Source organism: Diachasma alloeum, unplaced genomic scaffold, assembly GCF_001412515.2.
Source record: "Diachasma alloeum isolate Michigan unplaced genomic scaffold, Dall2.0 Dall_scaffold_00608, whole genome shotgun sequence".
In the NCBI taxonomy this organism is placed as follows: domain Eukaryota; kingdom Metazoa; phylum Arthropoda; class Insecta; order Hymenoptera; family Braconidae; genus Diachasma; species Diachasma alloeum.
The window spans coordinates 247,342-261,061 of NW_021680740.1; the positions used below are offsets into that span (position 1 = coordinate 247,342).

The following is a 13,720-nucleotide window of genomic DNA, read 5'->3' on the forward strand; positions in this document are numbered from 1 at the left end:
GGACATTGAATTTTTTCGGTAATTTTTATCGCCATTAAAGCTTCCTTTCATCCAAAAATCGCAGGAAAAACAATAATTTCAAGGTTTACATGGTAATTATCCAAAAAATATCTCAAATAATCTCAATAAATTGATTCAATTTCCTCTCAGAGACTCCAATCATCGTTAATTAATAAATAAATTAAATATTCTCTCGTGTATTGTCTGAGTATTCAAGGAAAACTGATGATTCAACGAACGAAAAAGAAAAAAAAAACAATTTTTCATCGTCACTTAAAGTAGTAAAAACCTAGTTACTCAATATCTCGTGTAAATTTAACCGTTAAGTTTGTATACATGTATTTACATGTGGATAATTAAATATAACGTACGATGATAAGTAATAACAACTTAGAAATACTATAAATTATAAATAGAATCTCGAGACTGACGAAATCCGGCGTTTAAAAATAATTTCTCTCATTTTTTTTCTTCATCTCTTTTCAATTGTGAAAAATCGTCGTCATGTGGGCTATTTTGATTCATTTTTCATCGATTTATTTATTCATTTGCGGTTTTTATATTCGTCCAATCCACCTTAAACACGTATTTTCTTGCAGTCGGCAGTGTTTCATTGGAAGACACTTCTTTGGTATTTTATATTTCTGGAGAAATATTCATTATGAAGAGTAAAAATATATGGGGAGGTGATTAATTTGGGGATTTTTTTTTCTCTTTTGAAAGGGGATATTTAAGGCAAGAGGTGAGGCAGTCTGTAATGGCAATTCAGGAGTCAAGTGGTGAAACGATTTTGTTTCAGTTTGGTTTTTGCAAAATATCTCTTGATTTGAGGGAGATGGTAAATTTTTCGTGAAGAAATTTTTTGTAGGAAATTTCTTCAGCTACAAAAAAGGGCCAGATCATAATCTGTCTATCGCTCATAGATTCCGAGATATTTCCAAAAAACTGAAGACGAATTTGATTTTTTTTGTTACTTCTTTTTTATCACTTTTTTGTTTTTTATAAACATGAAAATATCTCGGTAACGAGGGGGTCTAACCTAAAATATGTTAAGACAATTTTTGTTGGAAATTTTGTCAGCTACAAAAAAGGTCGAGAGACATTTTCTGCTGGACCCCCTCGTTACCGAGATATTGAAAAAAAACTGGAATCCAAACTCGATTCACCACTCCATTCCCGATAGTAATTCGTAAAATACATAAAATAATTATTCAGTGAACAATAGTCCACGATTAAAAAAAACATTACAACAATGGATCGGATGTGCGGAACGACGACTATCTCTCGGTATCAATAAAAAAATTGTATTAACTCGTGTTACAGAAGTTACGGTGAATTATCTAATTATAAATATCTCTCTCAGATTGAAAATAATCTACAAGATATTTTTGAAATTTGAAAGAAATAAATTGGGAACGCCAAAGTGAAGTAAATTATACCGATATTTGGGTTCCATGACACATTCGTTAGCAGTAGTACGATGTTGATAGGCCCAACTTGCATGAGAATGGCGCTCTATGACGATTGTACACACTTCCGGTACTTATCACGTCCTTGGTCTCGCATCGTAGACCCGTAAAGCCCTCTGTACATCTGCAATACAAAATTTAACACATGATGCGTTGTTGTCAAATCCCGACTGAATTTTAGGAGAGGAATCAGTGAGGCTTTGAGGAATTAAAATAGAAGATGAGTCGATTTTAATTGAGATGAGTTTAGTTCCTGGCAAATATCTTGAAATCTAGGGGAGATAGGGGAATTTTTGTGAGAACCTTTTTTGCGGGGAATTTCAACAGCTTAAAAAAAGGTTCTTAGGTGTATGTCGATATTTTGCGTAGATTTTGAGATATTTGAGAAAAACTGGTGTTGGAAGTGGTTGTCCATTTCACTTATAGATAGAGTTTTTGGGAAAATTTGTGAGCATCTTTTTTTAAGAGGGTCAAATGGAAGAGTTTTCTCGCTCTCACCCTTAAGGACGTTTACCCTTTCTAATTACTCTCCTCGTCTCTCCCGTTTGACCCTCAACTTGTCTCCCGTTTAAGGGTCAAATGGAAGAGACAGGTAAAATGGTCCAGAGGGTCAAATGGAAGAGTTTTCTCACTGTGACCCGCACGGCCGTTTGGCCTTTCTAATTACCCTTCTCGTCTTTCCCGTTGGACCCTTAAGAACGTTTGACCCTCAACTTGTCCCTCCCGTTTAAGGGTTAAATGGAAGAGATTGGTGAAGCGGTCAAGAGGCTCAAGTGGAAGAGTTTTTCCTCTCTGACCCTCACGGACGTTTGACCTTTCTAATTATTCTCCTCGTCTCTCCCATTTGACCCTTAAGAACGTTTAACACGCAACCTGTATCCCCTTTAAGGGTCAAATTAAAAAGACAGGTGAAACGGTCAAAAGGGTCAAAGGGGAGAATGTTCCCCCTTCTGACCCCCAAGGACGTTTGACCCTTCCGATTACTCTCCTTGTCTCTCCCGTTTGACCCTCAACCTGTGATTCTCGTTTAAGGGTCAGATAGGAGTCAGGCGAAAGGGTCAAGAGGGTCCAAGGGACAGCTTTTCCCATCTGACCCTTAAGGACGTTTAGCCCTTTTGAACTTGTCTCTCTCCTTTGACCCTCAAGAACATTCGCCGTCCACCTGACTCTCCCATTCGACCTTCAATAGAAATGAAAAAAAATCTGAATTTATTCTAAATTCTTCCTCCCGCCCCATTCTCACCGACAAAAAGATATACGGAAAGCAAAAAAAATCGCCTCCCAAAAAAATCTCATTTTCCTTAAAAAAATACAGGGAAAAATACAGTGAACGTCATCGAATTCTCAAAAATAATGGAAGAATAATCTCTTCAAGGTTCTTAACCCCTATTTTTCCCCCCATGAATGTACATACGAAGCCCCCGAAAGAAGTCTCGCCACGGAACTCGAGACGCTTCTCTGGAAAATAATTTGGTCGTATCTATTTATAAGTCCCAACGAAATGAGAGTCCTCTTCTCTCTTATAGTGGGTATTGGACCTTACGCACTGATGCTATATAGTTCGCCCCACTGGGCGTTTTACTCTCTGGCAGATGTGTCGCGAAAATTTAGACGTCTCGGCACTTGCGTTAAATCCCTACTTTCAGAGCATGTGCCACTACATTTTTTTTGTTTCTTCAGTTCGTTTCTTTTTTTTTCGGTTCCTCCTCTCGGTTCATTTTTTTTCTCATTTTTTTTTCTGACTGTTTTGACTAGACAGTGGGGCTTCTTGGTCGTTTTTTTTTGGGGTATTTTTATTTTTTTCGCATTTCTCGGCGGTTTTATTTAGTCATTTGGCTTACCTGCACGCCGGCTCGCCAACCGTTTCGAAGAAGAGGCAGGTGCCGCCGTTCATGCAGAAGTCACCGGCTATGGGGCACGGTTGCTCCTGGCGAGGCCATGCTGATGTTGCTGGAGGAATTAATTGATTTGTTAGAACTGGAATTGGTTTATGGGGGTGGGGCAAAATGGAACGGTAGTGATTTTTTTAAGGGTCCAATGGGAGAGATGGGTGGAGGGGTCAGAAGGGTCAAATGGGAGATCACTCTCTTAAGGGTCGAATGGGAGAGACGAGCGGATTGATCTCTGTAATGGTCGCTTCCATTTGACCCTCAACTTGGTTCTCCCGTTTGACCTTTACGAACGATTCACCTTCAACTTGTCTCTCCCACTTGACCTTCAAGTATGCTTGACCCTTTTTTATTTTGTACACAATATAAAGATGGTAGAGAAAGGTTGTAAGGGTTAAGGGGGTGAGAGAGGCGGAGGGGTTAGGAGGATCAAACGGTCTTAAGGGTCAAATGGGAGAGACGGGTGGAGTGATCACTCTAGTCGGCTCTTCCGTTTGACCCTCAAACTGATTCCTCCCGTTTGACCTTCAAGAATGGTTGACCCTCAACTTGCCTCTCCCGTTTGACCCATTGTCATTTTATAAATAATATAAAGATGGTAGAGAAAGGTTGTTAGGGTCAAGTGGGAGCGACAAAAGGAGGGGTCAAGAGGGTCAGACGAGGGAGACAAGTGGATTAATTACTCCCCTCGTCTCTCCCATTTCACCCTTCTGATTACTCCTCAACCCTCCCGTTTGACCCTGCCAAATATTTAACCTTCAATCTTACTCTCCCGTTCAAGGGTCGAGTTAAAGAGATATGCAAAAGGATCAAGATGATCAAACGGTAGAGTCTCTCCCATTTGACCCTCGAAAAACGTTTGACCTTCAGGGACGTTTGACCATTCGTCATTTTTTTAATATAAAAATAACAAAAAACGTTAAGGGTCGGATGGGAGAGAAAGGGGTCAGGAGAGTCAAATCACTGCACTCGTCTCTCCCGTTTGACCCTCAAGAAAAGAAAAGTGAATCATTTTTTACTACCGCTCCACTTTATCCCATGATGGTGGAAAAAAAATTTTTTTTTCAAACTTACTTGTATCTGGAATCTTAGAATCGTGCACGACTAGAAGTTGGGCAGCTAAAGAGGCCCGATAACCGGAACTACTCTGTGCAATGCACTCATACCGACCACTGTCCTCAGGTCGTGCGGAAATGATGACGAGTTTCGATCTTCGTCTGAAAAATTGCATAATAAAAAAAATATATTTCATGAATGACTTTGGCAGGCTCTTTTTAACTTCTTATTAGGGTGATAAGACACAAGTGGGGTTTAAGGAGGCATCATCAAGAGGAGACGTAACGAGATGAAAGGGAAACGAAAAGCCGGCCGAGTTGTATGAACGAGGTGGAATATATGTATAAATAGAATAGGCGCGAGGGGAAGCTTGAGAGAGAATGAGTGCTAGTCTAGACGGAGTGTCGATTTTTCCCAAAGAACTAAATTAGAAACTAACGTCGGTCCTGAGTCGTCCGCACTCTTTGTCAGTTTTTTTAGGGGGGAAAAATGGAGAGCGAAGGATTTGTGAATTAAACGTTTTATAACACGAGGCAGAATGGAGCACTGACAGTTTTTTTTTTCGGGGAGAATGGGGCAAAGTGGACCGATCGCGAATTTCGTTGTTTAAGGGTCAAATGGGAGAGACGATTGGAGTAACTCCGCGCGTCTCTCCCGTTTGATCCTCTTGATCCCTTCGCCTATCTCTTCCATTTGACCTTCGCGACTGCTTGACCCTTAAACACCGAATTTTGCTACCGTTCCACTTTGCCCCACTCTCCCGTAATATCTTGAGCAACCACTTGTTTACATTCCCCCGAACTCATGAAACATTCTGAAAGCAGACGCTCGATGAAGGAACGGTAGCGAAGGACAAGTAGAACAAAATTCAGATTTTTTTTTATCTCTATTACTTTAAAAAATGTTGAAGGTGGAGGGTCAAATATTCTTAAGGGTTAAGCGGGAGAGACGAGCAAATTAATCGCAAGGGTCAAAAGTTCTTGAGGGTCTAATGGGAGAGACAAGTGGAGTGATCACTTCGCTCATCTCTCCCGTTTGACCTTCTCCACCCCTCCGCCTGTCTCTCCCATTTGACCTTCACGGGTGTTTGACCCTTGAACAACGAAATTCGCTACCGTTCCACTTTGCGTCACTCTCACATTAAAACATTCTGAAAGCGAATGCACGATAAAGCAACGATTGAACAGGACGAATGTGGAACCAAACTCATACTTTTTTTCGATCTATTACTTAAAAAAAATGAGGTGAAGGGTCAAATATTCTTAAGGGTTAAACGGGAGAGACGAGGTGAGTAATCAGAAAGGTCAAATGGTTTTAACGGTCTAACGAGAGAGACGAATGGAGTGATCACTTCGCTCGTCTCTCCCGTTTGACCCTTTTTACCCCTCCCCCTGTCCTCCATTTGACCCTTCACAAGTTTGAACTTCCCGAGCAGTTCGTTCGGCCCTCCCGCCTGACCTTGAAGACTATTTGACGGTCAAGCAACGAAATTCACTACCGTTCCACTTTGCCCCGCGTTCGACTTTACCCAACCCTCTCGTAAAAGGTCTATATTTGTCCATTTCGCTATTCATGAAAACAATTAATTCACTATTAACTTCATTAATTCGCGGATAATTAGTCCTAGGCGAACAGAAAACAATACAATGGTTTATCTCACCGTTTATGTTGAATTTTGAGTCCCCTACGTGGATTAAGTGGCACACCGTCCTTGAGCCAGTGCACGCGCGGAGGTGGTGAACCCCTCGTTCTACACACGAGTTTAACCCTCTCACGGGTCCTCGCCACAGAGTCCCTGAGCTCCGACAATGTCACTTCTCGTACTGAAACACCATTTGAAATTTTTTTATTGCATCTCAACATTTTCATCTAGTTTATTTTATAAATGAAACAAAAAAAAACATAAAAATATTGTCAAGGTTATAGGGCACCTCTAATTTTAATACAGCAGAACCTCTCATTTCTTATATTTTCCCGGTTGTTTATAATATCACCTCTACTTTTTTATATTCTCATCCCTTGCCGCAATAAGACGGCAGGGTGTAACGTCCTCGTAATAACGGACATGCGCAGGAGGAATTACAGCAACTGCGCATGTGCAGGCGCCACGCGCAGGTGGAATTACCGCTCCTGCGCATGTATAGGCGCCACGCGCGGGAGGAATTACAGCAACGGCGCATGCGCAGTAGTAATGCGCATGCGCGAACGTCCTGGCCTTTTCTATTGGTCGTTCGATTGGAAGTCGTGCCGTCGGAATGTAAGAAAACAGAGGTTTGATACGAAACATGTAAGAAATCAGAGGATGCGGTGCGTCAGACAAAAAAATTATGAATAATTTTTTCTTTATTTCTACTGTTTTCCGATTTTTTTTTCTTCAATTTTTTTCTCAATTTTTTTTTGTAAATCAAACGTCCAAGTGTCACGACTCTCGCGCGTTTTCGGTGCCGCGGTGAGACGGTCCACAGCCGACCAAACGCATCCCAGTGGATTCTATTTTAGTGTTACTCGTAGATTACACGCAGGAGCCCATGGTGTTGGGCTTAGGTACTATAATTAGCATCGGGAATCGTCGGGGCAGACGCGAGGAGAGACTTCTCACCCATCCTCGATCATGGCGCACCATTCAACATTGGACGCACGAGACTAATTCGATTCATTAATCGAATTCAATTGAGGGTGATTGAGGTGGAGTGATGGGTGATGATTCAATTTCACGGGGATTCGGGGTAATTAGAGAGAATTCGTCGAATTCTCAACATTTAATCAATAATTATAAAAATTTGTTTTTATCAATTTTTTTTTCAAGTCTTGACCCGTTTTGCCCCATTTGTTTTTTGAATTAATTCTCTTTTGTTTATTTATATAATAAAAACGTAAAAAATGAAAAAAACTAATTAAAAAATTTTGGAAAAAAAATTGAACAAATTTTTTGTTATACTTTAAGAAGTACTGGGGCAAAACGGGTTATTTCTATTTCCTCAAGTCATCAAAATATTGAAATGAAAAATATGTCATAAAAATGAAAAAAAAAAATTAAGAAAAAAATAAAAAAAAAAATTGAAAATAACACAAAAAATAGAATAAAATCAAAATCAAAATTTTAAGAATTTTTTTTTTTTTTTTCAAATTTTGAAAAGCGTTGGGGCAAAACGGGTCATTTTTATTTCCTCAGTCATCAAAATATTGACAAAAAATGTAATAAAAATGGAAGAAAAATTAAAATTAAAAAAAATTGTTTTCAATATTTTGAGAAGTACTGGGACAAAACGGGTCGTTCTTATTTTTCGAACAGTTGTTGGGGTAATAGGGCTATTTGGGTGGAATAATCGTGTTAAAATACAAGAGGTAGAACTGTGCTAGTGACCTGTTTTCCTTCCGACAACTCACGATTACCGAGAATTTTAGAATTTTCCTTCTTAAAATTGCATTTCGTCATTTTCTGGGAATTTAATGGAACAACGAGTTGCCCACAGATTTCTGAGAATAAGAGCGATGCTGGATTTGTTATCCATCACTTTATTATGTTCCACATATCGCATGCTTTTCACGAAAATACCGCAACGATGTAATCACCGAATGTTTTCAGGGAAAAGAAATTTGCATTCTGGGGAGTCTCGAGTGACTGATGAAAATCAAATATGCGGAGTTTAGGAGAGGAGGTTCAAAAAACTTTGTAATGCCTGGGATTATGACATTGATGGGAAATCCGGGATTTTTTTATATTAAAAAAAAATAGAGAATTTGTTTTCCAATTTTTTAAGTGAAAAACAAAACATATTTGAAGTGAATTAAAAATTTTATTCGGAATTTTTCTGTTCTTTTCCCTATTTTTGCGGGGAATTTACAAATTCATGCATTAATTTCCATAAAAATATTGAAAAATGACGAACAATAATCATGAGAAATGAATAATTCAATTCAATTCAATTTGTTTCCTTGATGTTACAAAAGTATTCTTTGTTTCACAACTACACAAGCCTCTCTTACTCACTATTTCAATCTCTAATCTCGTGTTATTTCCTTGTTTACATACTCACTTATAGTCTAGAAACGAATAATTCATTCATTCTAAATAAATTCAAAACAATTATTTCATTTAGAGAAAACAAAAAAAAAATTTAAATGCTTTAAAAAGCCCGTCATATTCAGCTGTCAATAACTGGAGATTGGCAGAGTGAAAATGAACGATTTTTCTTTCATTCTCAAGATTTTTTCATAATCTTCGAAATGAGATGTGACTCATCCAAATCGCATCGTTGGGTCAGAAGATATCGTAGATGAAAAGCACAGACGATTATGCAGGATCACGGATTAGATTTAGACGAAATTCTCAATTTGGAGGGTCACAGGATCATCAATTCAACTTGGAGTCAAAATCCGAATGAACTCGGAGTCATTCTCCGATTCCGGTGAATCCCAATAAAGCAACGGTTCCAGTGAACTTTGCAAACGGAACGGCTTCTGCTTGTGGGAATTAAAACAAAAATAATTTCTCAAACCAGTCGATATGACCTTTTTCTCATTGAACTTGACAGAGATCCAACTTATTTCGGATGTTCTATTTGAGGAGATTTACAGCTATAACTATTTTTCTCGATCACTCAACGACTCAACTGGAGTTTGTTCATACTACTTTACGAAGTTCGACCCTTCTGATTCCCCTATTAATTTATTTATGAGAAAAAAATCAAGACAGAGAAAGTTATTACTTTCTATTACATCCGATGTATTGATTAATAGGCGAGACTGGGGCAAAATGGAACACTATGAAAAAACGAAGAACGTTTTAAGAAGCTTAAGGTAGTGTGAACACAGCTCGAATTCAAAGATTGAAATCTGAAATAAATTTGGAATGAAAGTACGTCAATGGATTCTGGCTGAATTTGTGATCAATCGATTTAGACTATTGGTCAGTTTTTAATGAATATCTCAGAAGTTAAGGGAGATAGCAAATTTTTTGGTAAAATCTTTTTTAAAGATTGAATTGAGAGCTACAAAAATGGTTATAATAAAAATTTCGCTATTTCGCTTAGATTCGGAGATATCCCTCGAAAACTCAGCGAAGCGTCAAGTCGAGTTGAATCGTTTTACCGCTTCGCAACTGAATTAACGCTCTCACTTTGTCCAACCGAAAAAAATTCTATTTAGCACCACCAAAAAACCGCATTTGCCAGCAGTTACACGCGTGCGGCCGCCGACGTCTGACCATACATCGCCCGCCACCACTTGCCCCCCCCCCCCCCCCCCCCNCCCCCCCCCCCGAATATCGCGGCCATTTATAATCCCCCGATAGTTTACACACTCGCCTCCGCCAGCGTCACCCCAAGAGAACGAGAAAAAATAAGTAAAACAAACAAGCGAAGAGCCGGGGGTTGGAACCATTCGTCGAACCTCAAGAGATGTTACACCAATAATAACCGGGAGAAAAAAAAATGACTCCGAATGATACGAGTCGAGCGTCCGTGGGTAATCAAACACCGGATGAGAGAGAGAGCCAGAGTCAAAACAAAAAAGAGACAGAGTTCAGGCACTTTTGAACCCTCGAGAGAAGTGAGAAATACGATCTCTTGACCCCCGTGAAATTGATCCAAATGCGAATTGAGAAATGAATGAATCATTATGGCAAATTGACCTCGGGGAATTGGATTTTTAAAAAATGGGTCGCTTTGGAGTCAATGGAGATGTCATTAACCGGGTCATTTATTCCTCATTTATTTTCCGTGATTTAACGAGCATAACGCGTGGCTATTTCATCATGCCTTGGCGACGAATCCATCTTCCGAGAGTTGGGAGGGGGGAGAGGAAAAAAAATCGGGGAGAATGGGGGCGAAAATAGACTGCGCGGAGTGGGGGAATGGGCACTCAAGTGGTGGATCATTGGAGTGAGGAGGCGATGATGATTCCAAAGACTCTGGGGGTCCACAAGCTATTTTTTAATTTAGACGAATTTTTTTCCGATTACAAATAATTGTCTAGGTTTTTTTATTTTTTGTTATTGATTATTTTACAGGAAGTGGAGTTTTTTTCGGTTTTTTTTTGGGAATAATGTTAATTTTATTAATTTTTAGATGTTTAAACAGTAAATTTGTCGATTGAATACTTTTTTATAAATTCATAATGGAAATTGTTTGAATATGGACAATTTTTTTACAATTTCGAAAAAAAGAGGTAATTTTTTATCAATTATTTGCTATTAATTATTTCATAGAAAGTAGATTTTTCTTTCTTTCTAAATTTTTTGGACAGAACGTCTAGTAATTTTTTTATTTTTGAGATATTTAAACATTAAATTTGTGGACTAAATTTTTATTTTCTTAAATTTTAGATTCATATAAATAAATAATAGAAATTGTTTGAATTTGTCAACCATTTTTTTACAATTTTGAAAAAAATACTCTCAAAGAATTTTTTTTCCAATTTTTTATGGGAAAATCTACGTACTTGTTTAATTTAAATTTTTCATCATCAGAATAACAGAAAAAAAAAATTTATGAAAAATAATTTTTTTAACATTTTTTCCTTCCAACTAAATAATGGAAATTCTTTAAAGACGGACATTTTTCAAATTTTTTCAATTTCATTTTTCAATTTTTTTCCAAAAAACAATTTCGCAATTATTTCGCAAAAAGTAGATTTTCGATTTTTTAAATATATCTTTTTAATGTCTTGAACAATTTAAAATCGACATATTTCCCATGAAAAATGGCCTATTCAATATTTAATTGAAAAAAAAAAAATTTAATTGAAAATAAATCAATAAATAAAATTTTAGTAAAAATTCCAGAGCGCAACCCAATGACCTAATTCAAAGATAATTTTCACCAATTTGTTTCTTCCTCGTCTGCCCTACCTCCGACTCCCCACCTCTCACACAATTAACCCGACATCACCTAAAAATCAAATTCCAGTGTTCGAACAATTTAGTGTCAATTGTGGCAACGCGAATACTAGAGACAATCTATTCCAAGAATCGCATGGACATCCAGATGTGGGGTTTTTCATGCTAGAGAGGCACAGTAGCCTCATCAGTATGCCATATGATGCACGGATAACTAAGACCTCAATGCGAAATAAAAATACGATTTCGTTATCATTGAATGGGGACAACAATTGGGTAGTCAATGACATATTTCACCAAAGTGGAGAAGAAAAAAAATGTCCTTCAGAGTTTCTGACGAATGCATTTTTTAAGTGATGGATAGATTTGCTGAATTCGTCTTGGAATAGATCAATCTTATCATAACGAGTAAAATATTGTGGGTTTATGTGACGAGACCGAACGCGCGCTACCGCGCGCTGCAATTGTAACAATCATAATTGAAAATTTCAAAATTAAATTAATCATGAATTAAATTTGCCGCCTCAGACGACTGGAACCAATGAGGAATAAGCGTGGCAGACTTGCGAGATATCGATAGTTATCGACTTTAAGTGTATGTTCTTCTTAGAATAGGACCAGCCTGGAGGTTAGACCGGATATGACGTGCATAGACATCGATTATTTTCATAAATCGAGAAAAAATGATCGATATCTCGCAGTTTGATTATTTCGAGAATACCGCATCAGCTCCTTTAGTAATAAGGACTAGCATAAGGAGGCGCGCCAAGCGCCTTGGAGATTAGACCGGATATAACGTGCATAGGCTTCGATTATTTTCATAAATCGAGAAAAAATGATCGATATCTCGCAGTTTAGTTATTTCGAGAATACCGCATCAGCTCCTTTAGTAATAAGGACTAGCACAAGGAGGCGCGCCAAGCGCCTTGGAGGTTAGACCGGATATGACGTGCATAGACTTCGATTATTTTCATAAGTCGAGAAAAAATGATCGATATCTCGCAGTTTAGTTACTTCGAGAATACCGTATCAGCTCCATTAGTAATGAGGATTCCCCCTTTCAATTCGATATTCAGAGAGTTGATTACCTAATTGTTCGAGTGCAGTTCGCCTCATCCTGAATTATAAATTCCAATTAATATTATTCGATTACTTGGATAATCCGAAATTCGAGGGGATGATTTTTCAATTGATTAAGCAATGAATAATGTGGACCAAGAATCGCCAATTATTTTACTAATCGACAATTGATATCAATCACCCACCAACGATTACCAATTAATAAGTCAATTGTTAATCAGAATGAAAAATTAATCGATTAATGTATCAACTGTTAATTCTGTTTGATTTTTTATCAATTATTTAAAGCGGAATTAATTGATTCTGGAAATTTCTGATTACTTCCGATTGCAATTAAGTATAATTCCGAAACAAACAGTTATTTAGTCAATGAATAATTTTTATGGAGAGATTTTCAATCCAATATTCCGGTCAATTGTCAATCATATCAACACAATTGACAACGTTCGATGCTTGAATCGATTTGTGATCGAAAAGAAATTAATTTTCTTAGGTAATTGACGTGAGGAATTTTTTAATCATTTCAGTAATGGATAATTATCGCTGCATATTATTCAATTATTCAATGAATCGTCAATAAATCTCCAAAATTATCCAATAATTCAATCAGTGTAAGAACTTACCAATTCTAATACTTGATCGTGGGAAAACCACTTGAGCAATTCATTCCAGTGATATTCTGATATCGTTAATCCCAGTTACATAATTTATTCATGAAAAATCCTTGTCTTAGCAATTCCAAACTTTTCTCCAGGAAATTTAGGAAAAATCACTCGACCAATTCACCCCAGTGATATTCTGACATTGATAATCTGAATCCCATAATTTATTTATGAAAAATCCTTGTCTCAGCAATTTTCAAATTTTTCTCCGGGAAATTTTGGAGAAACTACTGGAGCCATTCATTTCAAAATATAATTAGATCTAAATTACATGAAGAACTTCTGATTGCGTCATCTTGATCGTACGGTTCATTCGGAAGAAATTGTCGCACCCCCACACATAAGCATTTTCAGATGTCCTCAAAAATTTTAAACGCCTTGAAACATGGAGAACTAGTAAAAAAACTAATGATTAATTTTCGGGGTGATTACAATAACTCCCCGATAGATCATGAAGTTGAAAATGGTTAATGTTAATGGACGATTAACTGGATAATCAAATAATCAATGGTTGAACCTATTCATTGATCAGTTCAGTATAAATAAACTGTTCCGAATTCTGTTTCTGTTCCGTTCTTTGAATAATCGTTGACAAGCTTCAGTTCTCCCATGTATTTATCGTCAGCGTTCAGCCACCAAAATCGCCGGCTCACTTGCCCCTAAAGCCCCAAAAATCCCCTAAACAGAATCTCCCCTCCAATCCCAAAAATCCCCCCCCCCCCCCCC

General features: G+C 37.7%; 1 protein-coding gene across 1 annotated transcript in view; it reads right to left on the reverse strand.

Annotated features, from left to right (window-relative positions):
* Positions 1-1,083: 1,083 nt before the first annotated feature.
* LOC107043658 (protein vein) overlaps positions 1,084-13,720 on the reverse strand; it is a 16,222-nt gene continuing 3,585 nt past the window's right edge. The window contains exons 2-5 of the mRNA XM_015265238.1: positions 6,075-6,237; positions 4,433-4,575; positions 3,311-3,419; positions 1,084-1,593 (exon numbers count right to left, since the gene is read on the reverse strand). Coding sequence (XP_015120724.1) covers positions 1,467-1,593; positions 3,311-3,419; positions 4,433-4,575; positions 6,075-6,237 — 542 coding nt within the window. The 3' untranslated portion in view covers positions 1,084-1,466. The remainder of the gene's footprint in view (positions 1,594-3,310; positions 3,420-4,432; positions 4,576-6,074; positions 6,238-13,720) is intronic.